Source organism: Passer montanus, unplaced genomic scaffold (assembly GCF_014805655.1).
Source record: "Passer montanus isolate IOZ18808 unplaced genomic scaffold, ASM1480565v1 scaffold13, whole genome shotgun sequence".
Lineage (NCBI taxonomy): Eukaryota > Metazoa > Chordata > Aves > Passeriformes > Passeridae > Passer > Passer montanus.
Genome location: NW_024359832.1, coordinates 8,998,705 through 9,015,608, shown reverse-complemented (window position 1 = coordinate 9,015,608; position 16,904 = coordinate 8,998,705). Strand labels below are relative to the sequence as shown.

General features: G+C 46.4%; 1 protein-coding gene across 1 annotated transcript in view; it reads left to right on the top strand.

Annotated features, from left to right (window-relative positions):
* The first annotated feature begins 11,249 nt into the window (after nucleotides 1–11,249).
* Nucleotides 11,250–16,904, top strand: part of PCDH7 (protocadherin 7) — a 262,286-nt gene continuing 256,631 nt past the window's right edge. The window contains exon 1 of the mRNA XM_039699003.1: nucleotides 11,250–14,411. Coding sequence (XP_039554937.1) covers nucleotides 11,250–14,411 — 3,162 coding nt within the window. The remainder of the gene's footprint in view (nucleotides 14,412–16,904) is intronic.

Sequence of the window (16,904 nt, the reverse complement as noted above, 5' to 3'; positions counted from 1 at the left end):
TAGGCAAGTATGTTCACATTGTTACCCCTCGTACTTTTTAATAAAATGTCAAATGGAAACCTTTATTGCTAAGAAAATTGCTAAGAAAGCATTGACTCCACTTTTTCAGAATGTGTAATAAACACAAAGATAAGTAAAATTATAATATATTTACCTAGAGATACCCAAATAAATCATGTACATTGTTTCAGGTCCCAACAAGGATTGTGATGTTGAAATGAGCAAAGTGATCAATGAAAGCAAAGTCATAGAAGAAAAATTATCACATCTGAAATGAAATTAATTCAAAGACTACAAAATATTCTAAGCCAATAGTCCAGATAACGTTCACTGCAGAATTCTGAAGAAATTAATACATATATCTGAAGAGACTAGAACAATAATTTTTAGTAAGTATATCAGTTTCAAATGGAAAGAGAAGAGAGGAAATAAATAATATTAAAATAAGACTTTTTAATGGGTTTATAATGCAAAGTTTCAAAATAATTTTTGAAGCTAAGAATGAGTAATTGAACAGAATCACAGAATCATTTAGGTTGGAAAAGACCTCTGAGATCATCAAGTCCAACATTTGACTGATCACAACCTTGTCAACTAGACCATGGCTCTAGATGTCACATCCAGCCACCTGGAGGTGTTTCTTGAGCACCTCTATGGGTGGTGACTCCACCATGTTCCTGGGCAGTCTCCAGTTAAAGTGTTTAACAACCCTTTCTGATGTCCAGCCTGAACCTCTACTGGTCCTCTTGTCCTGTTGCTGGCCGCCTGGGAGATGATGCCAAACCCCACCTAGCTAAAACCTTCCTTCAGGCAGTTGTAGAGAGCAATAAGGTTCCCCTGAGCCTCCATTTCTGCAGGCTAAACAACCCCAGTCCTGTGCTCTCTATCAGCCACTTACCCTGTAGACCCTTCCCCAGCTCCATTGCCCCTCTCCAAAAATGCCCCAGCCCCTCAATGTCTTTCTTGTACTGAAGGTCCCAGAAGTGGATACAGTACCCGAGGTCTGGCCTCACTGGTGACAAGTACAGGGGCACAATCACTTCCCTGGTCTGCTGGCCACACTATTCTTGATTAAAAAAAAAAAAAACCAAAAGTAAGAGGTACAGAGAACAGAAGTAAAAAGCAAACTTTACATCCAAACATATTCAAGAGAAGATACTACCATATACCAATATCTTTAATAATTTATTTTCTATTTATGGAATGAAATCTCACATATCAGGACTTCAAAACAGTTTTTAACACAATCTGATATGAAAATAATTACTTAGATAAAAGCTTTTAAGGGTTTTTTGATGGATATGGTATGGTCTTGCCATAGAGCTTTCTAATATTCAAGTTAAAAACTAGATCATAAAACCTCAGAGCATGCTGCTGAAATTTGCTGGTAAAGCAATTCTGAGAACCATCAAAATGATAAAAACAAACAAGAAGAATCAGATGACTTGGTGACTTCTATAACAGAAATGTGATTACATTTAATAGTACAAAGTAACTAGATATTCAGCTATAAACTGTGAGCTTATCAGCTGAAAATGACAAAGAAAGATGCAGCCAATCTAAAAGAAGGACTACTAGTCATCAAAACACAATGTTGTTATGAAAAATGCTAATACAAAGTACGTTTATGCAATGTTTATGGGTTAAATAGATATTTAACATTACCACGAGGTACAGTACATCTTCATGACGAAAATCATAAGCCATTTGTGTACTCCATGTTAAAAAATGATTCACTGAAAGCATCATTAAAAATGGAGTGGAGGGAGGTAAAGGGGAAATTCATCTGCACAATGTCAGGAATGCAGAACTTAGATCATGAAAGGAAATTGAAAAATCTTGTATTATTTTGCAGAAAAAAATCAACGCTAAGATGAGAGAAATTTATTCTGTAAACACATGAATGAGTAAAAAGAGCCTGCAGATGTTTATAATGTACCGAACTTTAAGATTAGAATCAACATAAGAATTTTACATATATATACAAACACATACTTTAAAGATATGCTTTTCATGCAACATGAGCTCTTGCACTAATGGAGGATAGGACTCAGTGCCCAAGAACGACAATTTATTCTGAATCATAACGATGATCTCTGGGGTCAGTGTTTAAATGGCATTTATTTTGATTCAAATGCACATGATTTTCTTCTTCACTCATCTGCTTAAGATCTACATGAGTGCTTTAAACATCATTCACTCACTAGGTGCCTAATGCAAAACTTATTTAGTCAAAGTGCTTCCATTGACTTCTGTGTGCTTTGGATTAGGTTCTATATCCTTACCCATAGCCAGCTGCCGCAGGCTGCAGTTTTATCACAATATTAGAGTGCTTTTCTTTTTTCCCCATGAACTTAAGAGGGAAAGAAAGAGGTATACTTTGGCTTGCCCTGTTCTTTAATGTGCTTAGATTGCAGTTATTTCCTGCTGGGCCCTGGATGAGGTTTAGTTTGTTGAAGAGCAACTTTTTAATCATCTCACAGAATGAATGAACTAGAAGATATGTCAGGTTTCTATCAGAAGATTAAAAATGTAGAAACTTATCAGTACCTTGCTTCCTCTAGATATATTTTAGGTCATAAAAACCCACTCTGTACAGTACTTATTACTCTTATAAAGGACACTAAAAATGTAATTATGCAAAGGATGATCACCAAGAAACTTTGCAAAACAACTAAAGCAGACATAAAATTATGGCTGTTTCTGCATGGCAAAAAGTGCAAGTGAGACAGCAGGAGATCAGATGATTTCCATGTCAAGCAATGTAACCTTCCCCACAGGAAGGATGACTACAACCCTTCATTCTTATTTCGGAGAGTTCAGATAGCAGTACAAAACATTTTAGAAGCAAAGCTGAACAGGTGTGTACCACTGCTTAACAGCCTAAATAGATTTGGCTACTCCTATTGCTTCTAGAAAGATCCTGTTTTAGGGTGATAGTCCCAGGGCCTTCTTCAGCTTCTAACTGCTATTTTGGCTAAATACCAAAGCTGTTCACTGGAGCTGTACAATATAGGTATGGGTATATAAGTTTATGTTTTAATGTAGTTCAGGGAAAGGCGCAAGGAACTCCACTTCTTCATGCTTTCTCTTGCTCACCATTAACAGGTGATGGTAGCAGGTGAATAGCCCTTATTTTTTTTCAGTGAATAGTCATGTCTCTGACAGGGTCAAACAATGAACTAAGGGAAAACTTTGTCTGCTTCTCCACTGAACAGCTGAACAAGGCTTATAGCAACATGACCTCTAAGGATTCTAATGATGCACTTTTCATATGAAAAGAAATGACAAGCCTATCATTATAAAATACCCAGCAAAGAGGTTTTAAACATTGCAGAACAAAGCCAAATAGCCTGTCCAATGAGCAATCAACAGCTGGATCCTGTTCTAAATTATTTTCCTTGCCACCATATTCATTTCCCTAATATAGAACAACTGTGTTCTATACCCTAGTTGTTCTATACAACTATTACTCTTATTTTTTCTGCTGGAGAGCAGTAATTGTTTTAAAAAAGCAGACAGAAACATTAAAGCTCCCAACTGAGTATATATGTAGATATATAAATTTCATTTTAGATGTAGTCAATAACATATATTGGCATTAACTTACAGAAAGGAATAGAGCTGCACAGCATTCAGTTATCAATAATACTGCTTGAATTATAATATCAAAGGTTCTTCTTCAGAACTTCTCAGAGTTGCCATCTTGCTTGAGTATTTTATCTTCTTCTCAACAGGCAGCTGACACAGTACAATCATGAAAACATGCCAGATCTTCTATGATGTCCTGAACTATATTAAAAATAAAATAAAACTGCACAGGATGCACTAAGAACATTAGATAAAACTTTTTATGCTCTCATGATTTTCATTCAAAAATGGAGGAAAACGTTAATTAGCAGAAAAATTATTTGTAGCATCCTAAAAAAAAAAAAAAAAAAAAAACACAGTAAAAATGTAGAGCATAGAACTGAAAAATCACATTAGGTCAAGAAGTCCTTAAGAGTACATTGAGGCGAAATGATTTTACAAAGTCTGTGTACTCAGTTTGCTATATAAACAGCTGACAGAAGTAAGTGAGAGCACAAGCTTAAAAACATCTGTATTTCAATATATCTATAACAGTTTAGTATATTTTACTGCTATCCATCAAATTTCATGACACAAGATTTTCTTTGTATGTGTAGTTGTCTGGAATACAAACCTGTTTTAAAGGCTTCAGAAAGAGTTCTTTGACTTTCCAGCAATCCACCAAATAAAGCAGAAATTATTGTCACATATTTAAAGGCAAATCTTGATGTGAACCCAGAATATAGTAAAATAACATAAAGAAATGCAAAACTATGGTCTAATAAACCTAATCTGGAAAGAGTCATTTTTTTTAGAGTTTGCCTGGGTGACTGAACAGGTCACTGCACTTCTTTTTATCTCCTAGGGATAATTTGCAAAGCACTTTGAGACCTTCCGTGTGCTCATTACTTGGAACACTATATATAAAAAAAATCCCTAAATTATTTCCCAGAGTAACTGTGCTGTTCTCTGCTAATAACCCTATATACATATCAACTGTACACATTTAATATTTTCTGTGACAATGAACATATTCTTCTTTCTTTGGCAGTGCTACCTGGTTCTCATACATTTCATTTTAATAAAGTCCAGTTTAATTATCTCTCCTAAATGTCTCATTGTATCTCTTTATGTAGAATATGTACTAATGACTCATCATTTCCCTCTATTTTTATAGGAATTCAAGAAAGCTCACCTCAGTTTTTTCTATAGTTTACTTTGCATTTAGAGAACACAGACAATAGTTTAATTTAAAAAGCAATCTATAAAATAGTCGGGCTGGGTGCAGCACTCAGTTATATCCCTGCAAGTCCAGAGAAGTTAGTTGCATATGAAACAAATTTAACAAAAATATGCCTCCCCTCATTAAAATTCACATGAGTTTTTAAAGACTTTTCACTATTTTTTCTTTCTGATTTTAAGCATATTCTGTCATTTCTGCATGATTATGAGTGGTTAGATTTTTTGTCAACATCTGGGAAAAAAAACTGGTCTGTAAATGGCCTTCCATGACAAATAAGAAAGAAAGAAAGAGAGAGAGAGAGAGAGAGAAAGAAAGAAAGAAAGAAAGAAAGAAAGAAAGAAAGAAAGAAAGAAAGAAAGAAAGAGAAAAAGAAAATCTCAATGTTAATAATTGTGATTTGTAAGGAATATACACACACTGCAAAAATCTTAGTAAACAGAATCACTATCTCTTTGGCTAAATATTAATTTTCATCATTCTTCATAAATGTGAGAACTCAGAAGTGCTGATGGAATCATGTCTATGCAAGAACCTTTCACTTTGAACAGACTTCAGTTTGAGTTTAAGAATGAATGATTATAATCATGCGAGATTTAACCACTGTTATCCAACGCAGATTAATTCTGCTCTGTCAGTAACTTTTACGGTGCATAATCTAGCTCAAAATTCTCAAAGAGAGTAAAAGAGAGAGGATTTAAACAAAGTAACTGGTTTCATGCTTAGCTAGCATTCAGTTAAATAAGCACAGATGTGGGGTTTATCTGCTTAAAAGTAAATCTGTGGTTTGCTTATTTAAACTCTTACGCTTTAACGTCCATCAGAAAGGCTGTTGCTGCAATGAATAATTTAATCACTGCTGCCTATTACATGTTACTACACAGCAAGCATATTTGCAGAGCTGTGAAAGACACTGGCCAAGTGTCAGCACTCCCTGTAACTCAGCCTCCCAGTATATTCACTGCGAGCAGCTCAGGGAGCTCCGAGGCGGCCAGAGGGCACTTGTGGTAGGGAAGGCAGTGAAGAGGTCACAACAGAATTGCACCAGATCAGCAAGACACTTTGGAGAGATGAAAGGTCACCGCGGGCTCCGTGCTGCCGTGGTGTCATTTCAGCTGCTTGTCCCTTGGTGGAGTTCTTGAGTTAGTTTCGCCTTTCCGTCAAATGGCTTTAACTGCTTCATGTAGGGGTTCTGTCCTTGTTTTTACCCTGCTTTCGAATTTTCTGTCATGTTTACTGTATTTAATCTTTTCCACGTATTATGATGAATACGTTACTTTCAAGGCAATATTATTTTTTTCCCCTCCTGAAGCTTCTTTTTCGTTTGAGAGTGAAAATAGTAATATTCAGTACGTATTTGTTAATGTACAGAGTGGTGTGGATATGTTAATAATCTTTCTCTCTTTAACCAGAGACTGATTCCCACTGCAGATCCTAGAAGTCATTTTCCAGTGAGAGCCACTGACATTCCTAAACTGTGAAAACCAAATTGTCGTGGGCTGAAAGCGCCAACTGCGGACGCGAGTCCGGCTGCCGGCGGCAGAAGCTGGGCTCAGCCAACACATGAACATAAACCAGTCATTAATTATATCTGCATATTTTAACGATGACCCCTGTCTTTCCAATCAACAACTACAACAACGACAACAAAGCCCCAGTGCAGAGCATTGGGAGCTTAGGCGATGCACAGAGCCGGGGAAGCTCCCAGGCTGCTTTAGGGTTTCCCCACGTACAGCGGGCTGCGATTGTCAGCAAGACGGATTCCTTCCCACACGCAAGATGCCACTTCGGTGGCCTTATCAGATGTTCCCTTTAAGGACACAAGCTCCTATTTCCCCTCTGTATATCACCAGCATCTCGGGCTATTTTATTTATTACAGACGATTACATTTGTGATCCCTCTTCCCACTTGATCTCACCAGATCAGGAGGACAAATGCCGTGTCGTGTCTGAGCGCGTGTGGGCGTCTGTGTGCATCGGAGCGGGGGGGCGGCCGGGAGGGGGGAGTTACACTGCGCAACAGATTTGCCCGAGAGGGACAAACCTCCCCCGCCTGGAACAGCCGGGCTTGTTCCTACCGACACCCGGGAAGCTGTGGGGGCGCGGGACCGGCAGTTTACGGTGCTGGGGAGGCGGAGAGAGCGTGCGGGGGTAATTCTACGCTCTCCCGTCTCGAACGGGTGGGATGCGGGGGCAGCGGGGGGCGCGGGGCACACACGGCCAGCACAGCCCCGTCCTCCCCCCGGCAGCCGGGCACGTGGACCGGGAACAGCGCGGCCATCCACCATGCAGCGCACGTCGGGCCCATTTCCCACGCCGGCCGCCTGCCCTGGGGGAGGAGGGGAGGAGGGGAGGGAGGAAGAGAGAATGATAGGAAAGGGGGGGCCGTTACCTCTGCTCCGAAAGAGGAACCAATCCACTGTGAAGGACGCAGCACTCCCGAGCAGGAAAGACATTGCACATTCAGAGGGAGATTGCATGTGAAGACACTGCAAAAAAAGAAGGAAAGGAGGGGGGGACTGGGGGGCGAAGACCGCGTGTGAAAGGCATAGTGTGTGTAAGAGAGGCCAGCGAGGGTAGGAAAGGAAGGGGGAGCAGTTGCACATGGCAAGAGAAAGAAATCACTCATTCGCTTGAAAGAGGCACTCGCAAGGAGACCGTAGTAGAAACAACGGGGAAGGAGACTCAGGCAAGAAGGCGAGCGTCCATGCCGTGCAACAGCCTGGAATCCGATTAAAGTTTATGGCGGGGAGGTTAAAAACGCTCTCATCCCGCCCCTTCCCTGGCGAATGCATTAAGTTTCCTGGCTGCGTTTAAAAACACAAAGGGACGGGAAACAGCGGGACCAGCGGTTCGCAGTTGTATTTCCAGTGCAGGGAGCCAGTGTAATGCAGTATGCTGGTATTCCTACGTACTGACATGTCTGGATCTTACACTGTGAGCAAAATTTCCTCCTCACGGAGCTCCAGAACAGCGAGGGGGAATTTTGACAAATTCAAGTTGCTTGGCAAATATAATAGGGATTTGGTACTAATCCTACTTAACCCGCTGCGAAGATGCTGCGCTCCCGAACCCCCCTCCTCCGTCCGGGACTGCGGCGGTGAGCACTGAGCCTGCGCCGAGCTGGGCTTTCTCGCTGATGCTGCAGATAGAAAGCCGAGTGTCTCCAGCGCCGGCGGGGGAGGGTTTTCGTGTTCTGGCTAGGCAGAGCGGCCGGGGCCGGTGCCAGGGCCGGAGGAGGCGCCGGAGGAGCAGCCCTGCAGCCCTCCGGAGAAGGGAGCAGTCCCTCCCTTCCTAGCGCCGACTCCATGCGGCGGGGCTCTGCCCTCTGTGTCTCTGGACTCCTCAAGGAAAGAGGTGGCAACCTTCCCTCCCTCCTACAATCGCTCACCGCCCCAAATGACAAAGACACGCTGTGACCGTTGCTTTGAACCACCTCAACATATCCGGCCGCTTTTCGCTTAAATATATCGTCGCGATGAAAGAGACATTTCGCTACATTGGTCTGCATGCGTTTTTGTTCAAAAGAGCCATATATATCGAGGAATGCACACACAAACACATACCGAACGTGCACATACAGAACTTGCTTTGCCACATGTGTTCACAGAGGGAGAAAGAGCAGCTGGATTCCTGCCTTCCCCTGGCTGCGCGCAGGCACACAGGCTCACACACATGTACCCGCACACACACACATGTACCGGCACACACACCCGCACACACGCGCGCATACACACCCGCACACGCTCATTCTCTCCCCACTGGCTGCCCCGCGCTCGCCTGCCCCCGGAGTCTCCCTCTTTTCCCTCCGGGCTCCGAGCAGAGAGGACAGGTAAGGAGCCAGGCATCAACAAGGGTAGGGCGGGAGCACACAAAAGCCATACGCGATTAAATGGCTCAAAGTCAAAAGGAGACGCGAACTAGAGACGTCAGAATAAGCAAAGTTGAGCCGGAGAGCTTTACCATTAAAGTTTATTTCCCACTTACCCAGGTAGGTGACGCTACATTTTAGCAATCATCGAAGCACCAAGTCTGTGTTCGGAAATAAATCTGTTACTTCTTACATGTGTTTATTCTACTAACCCTCTCGCTCCCTTCCTGATCATCTTCTCGGAGGGTTTTTTTCTTGGTGGTGTTTTTGTTTGTTTTTTTTTTTTCTCCTAGGATGCCCACAAACATGCTGAAAAGACACATTTTAACATGGTAATAGGAAGAACACAATCACAAAGACAGAGAGGCTGAAACAGCACTGGGAAATAGGACGAAAGTCTGAGATCTAAGGCAGTCCCCTTTCTCCCTGGAGTTTTATGCAGTTACAGTGACTGCAGCTATTTCACAAAAGCACCGACACAACAGGGGAAGGTGGGAGTCTGCGAAACGAGTTTCCTTACCAGCTTGATTCCGCAAAATGCAGAACAGAAGAAAAGAAAGGCGAACAAATATTTGCTTTAAAAATCGTTGCTCGATTCACAGTCTATAGCGGACGTGGGGAGGGAAGGGGTAGGAGAAAATCACTACAGATCACGGGTTTGAGAAAGCAACAGAAGCAACACTCGGGCTTGAAATGAGGATCGGTTTTGAGGACTGAACTGGTGTTTTGTGATGAGCAGCTATCCCACTTGCAGCACTAGCAGCAGAGACAGAGGGTAAGACTGAGCTTTCTGGAGTGCAGCGCTTGACTCGTCCTCCCTCCTCCTCCTCCCTCCCTCCCCTCCCGCCCTCCCTCTCTCTCTCGCTCTCTCTCTCTCTCTCTCTCTCTGCTCTCCCTCTTTCTCTCTCTCCCTCTCTTTCTGTGTGTATGTAGCGCAGGCGGTTCTGCTGCTGCAGCGTCAGGGAAGAGCTACCGAGAGAGGCTTCAGCAGCTCCCTCCACTTTGGGCAAACTTGCCGGTTTACCGCTTCTTCTCCTTTTTTTTTTTTTTTTTTTTTTTTTTTTTTTTCCTCTTACGAGTGGGAAGCTTCTCAATTGCCATTCAACATTTTAAAGCACAAGCCGCTCTGCCGTGAAAGCGTCTGATCCACACTTCTCTGAAAGACACAGGAGGGAATACACAATTGCAGATTTCACCCACTGTGGCGGTGCAGATCACAGGAAACAACTGACTGATACAATTTTATTTGCAAATAGAACTCTGTAATTTTTTTAATCGCGTCGCGGCTCTTTTCCCCTCCCCTTTGCCATTCCGCTTTATATGGATGTAATTCAGAATCTGTGTTAATTCACATGGGGGATCCAGTTACATCTTGTTCCGCTCCGGGTATAATTACGAGAGACCAATAATCGCCTTTGGACACATAGTTTTGTTGCTAACCTTTGAACTGAAAGGATCAAGTTCAGATCTGGTTACCTGCATTGGGACGGGAAGGAAGAGGAGAGAGAGAGAGAGAGAGAAAGAGAGAGAGAGAGACTGCAATCTCATTTGTGAATCGCTCTCAGTGCTGCAGATCCAGATTGCTTTAACACATGCAGTGCAAATGCAGGTAAGGCACACACACAAACTGCGGATGCAAAAACAAACTTGGGACTGTTGTGTGTCTATATTCTTATCTCCAGCCTTGCAAATTCTGGGCAAACGGCTTCTGCAGTTTCTGTATCGTTGCTTTGTGACTAATGACCTTGCGCAGAGTTGTTAAAAAAATCCGCTCCGGAGAAAGAGCTGAACATTTTAGGCGATCTCTGAAGATGGATTTGGGTGCTTTTCTGCCAGCCAAAGGGGATATTCTGTGGACTGCACTGTAATACTCGGGGTTCTCCTGTCAGCTGTGCAGACACCGACATTATTGGGATTTTTTTTTTTTTTTTTTTTTTTTTTTTTTTTTTTTTTTTTAAGAACTGCCTATTGCTAAGAGGATTTGGAGTTTTCCCGGACCCAAGCCCTTTGAATAAAGCAAATCACAATTTTTTCCCCTGTGTGTGCAGAGAGGGGGAAGAATAAAGCTATTGCCTTGGTCGTAAACGGCTGAGAGGGAGAGGGAGAGAGAGAGAGAGAGAGGGAAAAGAGAGAGAGTGTGTGAATTGTAGTTAACTCTAGTGTTGAAGACGACAACCTGGGGGGCTTCGAATCGTACAGTACTGCTCCTGCTTTTATTGCAAACCTTGCAAAGTGATTACAGTAAAATCAGAGAGGAGGAGGAGAAGGGGGAGGAGGAGGAAAATCCCATCCTATCTACTGAGATGAATCTTTAAAAAGCAAAATCCACTGTCCCGTGAACTGTAAGTATACCGCAACTGGAAGGCAGGGAGGCAGTGGAGGAGCCAGCAGCAGGGTTTTGACCACCAATTGCAGCAGTCATGAGACAATAAGTTTCCAGAAATAGAGGATTTTATAATTGATCACCTGGACTCTCAGCCGCACTGTTGGCTTATCAGGGGAGTTTATTGGGGGACAGGCGGGAGTGAGAGGAGGGCGGGGGGTTTCGGCACGAGGAAGATGAGGAAGATGCGGACCTTCCTTCGCTTTGTGCATTGCTACTGCTGCTGCTTCTTGCTCCTCCTGCCTCCGCCGCTCTGGGTCAGCCTCGCAGCGGCTAAGCAGCTCCTGAAGTACCGGCTGGCCGAGGAGGGACCCGCCGACATTCGCATCGGCAACGTGGCTTCCGACTTGGGGATCGTGACAGGCTCCGGAGAGGTGACATTCAGCCTGGAGTCGGGCTCCGACTATCTCAAGATCGATAACATGACCGGGGAGCTGAGCACCACAGAGCGGCGCATCGACCGCGAAAAGCTGCCGCAGTGCCAGATGATCTTCGACGAGAACGAGTGCTTCTTGGACTTCGAGGTGTCGGTCATCGGCCCCTCGCAGAGCTGGGTGGACCTCTTCGAGGGCCGGGTCATCATCCTGGACATCAACGACAACACCCCCACCTTCCCTTCCCCCGTCCTCACGCTCACCGTGGAGGAGAACCGGCCCGTGGGGACCCTCTACCTGCTCCCCACTGCCACCGACAGGGACTTCGGCCGCAACGGCATCGAGCGCTACGAGCTGCTGCAGGAGCCCGGCGGGGACGGCGGCCGGCGCGGCGGCGGGGGCGGCTCGGCCGCGGCGGCCCCGGAGAGCGCCCCCTTCCCCGGCGGCAGCAAGCGGCGGCAGGAGGCGGAGGCGGCGGCCCGCAGCAGCGTCTTCGAGCTGCAGGTGGCCGACACCCTGGACGGGGAGAAGCAGCCGCAGCTGATCGTCAAGGGGGCGCTGGACCGGGAGCAGCGGGACTCCTACGAGCTCAGCCTCCGCGTGCGGGACGGCGGCGACCCGGCCCGGTCCTCGCAGGCCATCCTGAGGGTGCTGATCACCGACGTGAACGACAACAGCCCCCGCTTCGAGAAGAGCGTCTATGAGGCGGACCTGGCGGAGAACAGCAGCCCTGGGACCCCGATCCTGCAGCTGCGAGCCACCGACCTGGACGTGGGGGTGAATGGACAGATCGAGTACGTCTTCGGGGCGGCCACTGAGTCCGTCAGGCGCCTACTGCGGCTGGATGAGAACTCGGGCTGGCTCAGCGTCTTGCACCGCATCGACCGGGAGGAGGTGAACCAGCTTCGCTTCACTGTCATGGCCCGAGACCGAGGCCAGCCCCCCAAGACAGACAAGGCCACTGTCGTGCTGAACATCCGGGATGAAAATGACAACGTGCCCACCATCGACATCCGGAAAATCGGGCGCATCCCGCTCCGGGACGGGGTGGCAAGCGTGGCCGAGGATGTGCTGGTGGACACCCCCATTGCCTTGGTGCAGGTGTCAGACCGGGACCAAGGTGAAAATGGTGTGGTGACCTGCACTGTGGTGGGCGATGTGCCCTTCCAGCTCAAACCGGCCAGTGAGGGTGAAGGGGAGCCACAGAATAAGCGCAAGTATTTCCTCCACACCTCGGCCCCTCTGGATTATGAAGCTGTCCGTGACTACAACGTGGTGATTGTGGCTGTGGACTCAGGCAGCCCCAGCTTGTCCAGCAACAACTCCTTGCTGGTGCGGGTTGGGGACACTAATGATAACCCTCCCATGTTCAGCCAGGCTGTGCTGGAGGTCTCCTTTCCAGAGAACAACTTGCCTGGAGAGAGGGTGGCCACAGTGGTTGCCACAGATGCGGACAGTGGCAAGAATGCTGAGATCACCTATTCCTTGGAGGCCTCACCCCTCTCCTCAGAGGCACCGGGCAGCATCTTCAGCATTGACCCTGACTCTGGGGATGTGTCAGTGCAGGCAGTGCTGGACCGTGAGCAACGGGACACCTATGAATTTCAGGTGACGGCCCGGGACAAGGGGGTGCCATCGCTGCAGGGCTCCACCACAGTGGTGGTGCGAGTGTCAGACCGCAATGACAATGAGCCACGCTTCATGCAGGATGTGTTCACCTTCTATGTGAAAGAAAACCTGCAGCCCAACAGCCCCGTGGGCATGGTGACTGTGATGGACTTTGACAAGGGCCGCAATGCCGAGCTCAGCCTCTCCATTCAGCCTGGAGACCACGAACAGGCAGCCGGCATCTTCTCCATCGAGAATGACACTGGAACCATTTTCTCCACTGTCTCTTTTGACCGTGAGCAGCAGACCAGCTACACCTTTAAGGTGAAGGCAGTGGATGGGGGTGAGCCACCACGGTCTGCCACAGCCACCGTGTCTCTCTTTGTGATGGATGAGAACGACAATGCACCCACTGTCACCTTCCCCAGCAACAGCTCCTACACTGTGCTGCCACCCTCCAGCAACATGCGCACTGTGGTGGCCACAGTGGTCGCCACTGATGCTGACACAGGTCTCAACGCTGACCTCAATTACAGCATTGTTGGGGGCAACCCATTCAAACTCTTTGAAATAGACCCGGCCAGTGGTGTGGTGTCACTGGTGGGCAAGTTGGCCCCCAAGCACTATGGCCTGCACCGCCTGGTTGTGCAGGTGAATGACAGTGGGCAGCCACCCCAGTCCACCACTGCCCTGCTCCATGTCTTTGTCAATGAGAGCCTGTCCAATGCCACTGTGGTGGAGAGCCAGGTGGCCCGCAGCCTTCACACCCCACTGGCCCAGGACATTGCTGGTGATCCCAGCTATGAGCTGAGCAAGCAGCGGCTCAGCATAGTCATTGGTGTGGTGGCTGGCATCATGACCGTCATCCTGCTTATCCTCGTGGTGGTCATGGCCCGCTACTGCCGATCCAAGGGCAAGCACGGCTACGAGGCCGGCAAGAAGGACCATGAGGATTTCTTCACCCCCCAGCAGCATGACAAGGCCAAGAAGCCCAAGAAGGACAAGAAAGGCAAGAAGGGCAAGCAGCCCCTCTACAGCAGCATTGTTACTGTTGAGGCTTCCAAGCCCAATGGGCAGCGCTACGACAGTGTGAACGAGAAGCTCTCGGACAGCCCTGGCATGGGCCGATATCGCTCGGTCAATGGCGGCCCAGGCAGCCCTGACCTGGCCAGGCACTACAAGTCGAGCTCACCGCTGCCCACTGTCCAGCTGCACCCACAGTCCCCCACTGCTGGCAAAAAGCACCAGGCCGTGCAGGACCTGCCCCCAGCAAACACCTTCGTGGGCGCTGGTGACAACATCTCCATCGGCTCGGACCATTGCTCCGAGTACAGCTGCCAGGCCAGCAGCAAGTACAGCAAGCAGGTAAGAGCGCTGCGCCCCGCGGGCCCCCACACGCAGACACACGCACACAGAAAGGGTGAGGGAGCCGGCATGCCCGTCCCCCCGCCTCCCACACTGGCACAGGCACACTCCCCGCCAGGGTTCAGTGACCCGTTCAGTCTGGTGCCCCCGCCCCCCTCCCTCCAGGCAGGCAGTCAGGTGCACAGACCAACACACAGCACGAAGGAAGAACAGTCAGACATCTTTATTGCATTGCTATATTTTTTTTATCATTGCCTCCGCTTATCAGATCCGGCAGCCGACCAGCCCGTCCGTGCAGCCGGCGCTGCCCCAGGCAGCCGGCCGCGGAGGCCGGGCTCTGTCGCCAGTCCCGGCAGGAGCTGTGAGGCAGCCTGAGATGCCTTTATCAGCCGCGCTCCCGGAGGCCAAACCCGGCGGTTTTGGGGGGGTCGAGGGGAGACCAGGACCCCCCAGCAGGCGGAGCCGCCAGCCCCCTCCCGCTCCCCGGCCCCGCCTCCATCAGCCCGTCCCGGCGCTTTCCCCACCGAGATGCTTTCCCAGCCTCAGGGATGTGTCAGCTCCGGCTGAGGAGGAAAGTTTCGCCTCGGCAGCCAGTTGTTTCGGGAAAAGGGGGTTGCTGCCTGCCTGACGCTTGCTAAAGCTGTGGGTGAGAGTGGATTTGCAGCCGCAGCGCTGAAGCGTTAATGGCTGTAATTACCGGGCCTTTCATTAGGACCAAAAGGCTTAATCTACACAGCCTATCTATGCTCTAATTTACACCACAGAGATTTGCACTCATTGCAGCAGTTGCTCTGAATACACATAAACGTTAGTTTAGAATCGCACCTCAGTATATGTTCTCATTCCTTTTTTTTTTTTTAATGCCCCTCTTGCCTATCTCATGAAATTTCATTCACGCTGAGAGGCCCTAATTTGCTCGCCCAGCTGCTGCATAGCTCTGTTTGTAGTCGTGATACCTCTCGGAGCGAAATGTGCCTTCAGGGGTGCCACGAGTGGCTGGCTCTGGTCTCGACTGTGTTGCCAGGGCTCGGTTCAGTGAAGCTCCGATAGCCTAAGAGTGGTGACGGTAGGGACAGTTTTTACAGTCCTTGAAATAAGATAGGGGTAGCACAGAGGGGAATCAAGCTTCTAAAGAAAGGCTTCCGTTTATTTTATAAGACGCTTATGTACCCTGAACAGAGGTCCCTCTTTTTCGGGGGAGTACTTTTTGGGTGATAGTACGTGTAAGATAACATCCTGAACGCTTTCTCAACTGCAATGCACGTTGCACAGGAAGCTAGAGGCAAATGAATGCTGATTCATGTAAGCCTGGAATAGGGAAATTCTGACTAGTTTGACAAAAGTGCTTTCTTTTCCACTTATTGACGTGTAAATATAGTACACGATGACATTTTTTTATACTTTGAAATGTTTGCTAGCTTACTAAAATTGAAGTTTTACAAGTGTTGCAAGTATTTGCATTCTGCTCAGAAATACTTAAAATATAGTAGCATAAAACTAATTGTGTAAGCCACCCCCTCCAGTCTTTCAGGTCACCAAAATAATGTAATTGTAATGTGCACCAGTGCTTTTGTATATGTGGCTTTGCAAGTGATACAGGCTTATAGAATGTTTGACACAGTAGTTTCTGTGTGACACATTTCATTAATGCCTTCCTACAGAATACATCACAATTTCAGTTTGAGAATAGTCTGTATAAAATACAAATTACTAAGTTGTTTATCTTTCATCTCCTAAGGCTTATTAAGCGCAGAGTAGATTTGCCATTTTAGCAAACACTGGAATAAAAGTAGCAGTGGAATGTATGCTAATCAGATATTGCTTCTTTCTTGATACTGCAGTTCAGCTAAACATATGGATTATAATATGTTAATAATATTAGTTATTATGTTAGTAATATATTTTGAATTACTTAATATATTCCAAGGATTTCTTTTGATATAAAATATATGAGAAAACTTAGTATAAGAAAATGGCTTTATTGCACTTTTACAAAGTAGTGCACCTTGAATTGCTCTGTTACTTAAATTGTTTGCTGCAAACCAGTTCCTCAGTGTTGATAGTTCTTGTGTTAAATATTAGCCTGTTATGAATGTTCACTTATTCAAGTAGTTTATAGCCAGTATTCTAATGTCTTATCTATTTATTTTTAAATATGTAGAGTATTTTCACACTTGTAAAGCATTCACATAAATTGGAAATTGTCCAAGAAAACAGTAAAGGTAGTGTTAAATAACAGACTTTATGGGAGAGTCTATCAGTCACAAACCCTCTGTTTCTACTTTCCTGTGTGTACTTGCCAGCTTGTTGCTGAGTGACATTGTATACTTTTGCTCATTTTACATAGTACTGAGCACATTAAGATTTACTTGCATAAACAATATGTACACTTTTCACATCTCAAACATTGACAGTGAAGTATTTCTCATTTTTTTAACACCCAAACCATGTGGAGCTCTTATTCAGCACAATTGTTTAGAGAGAAATGTGAAG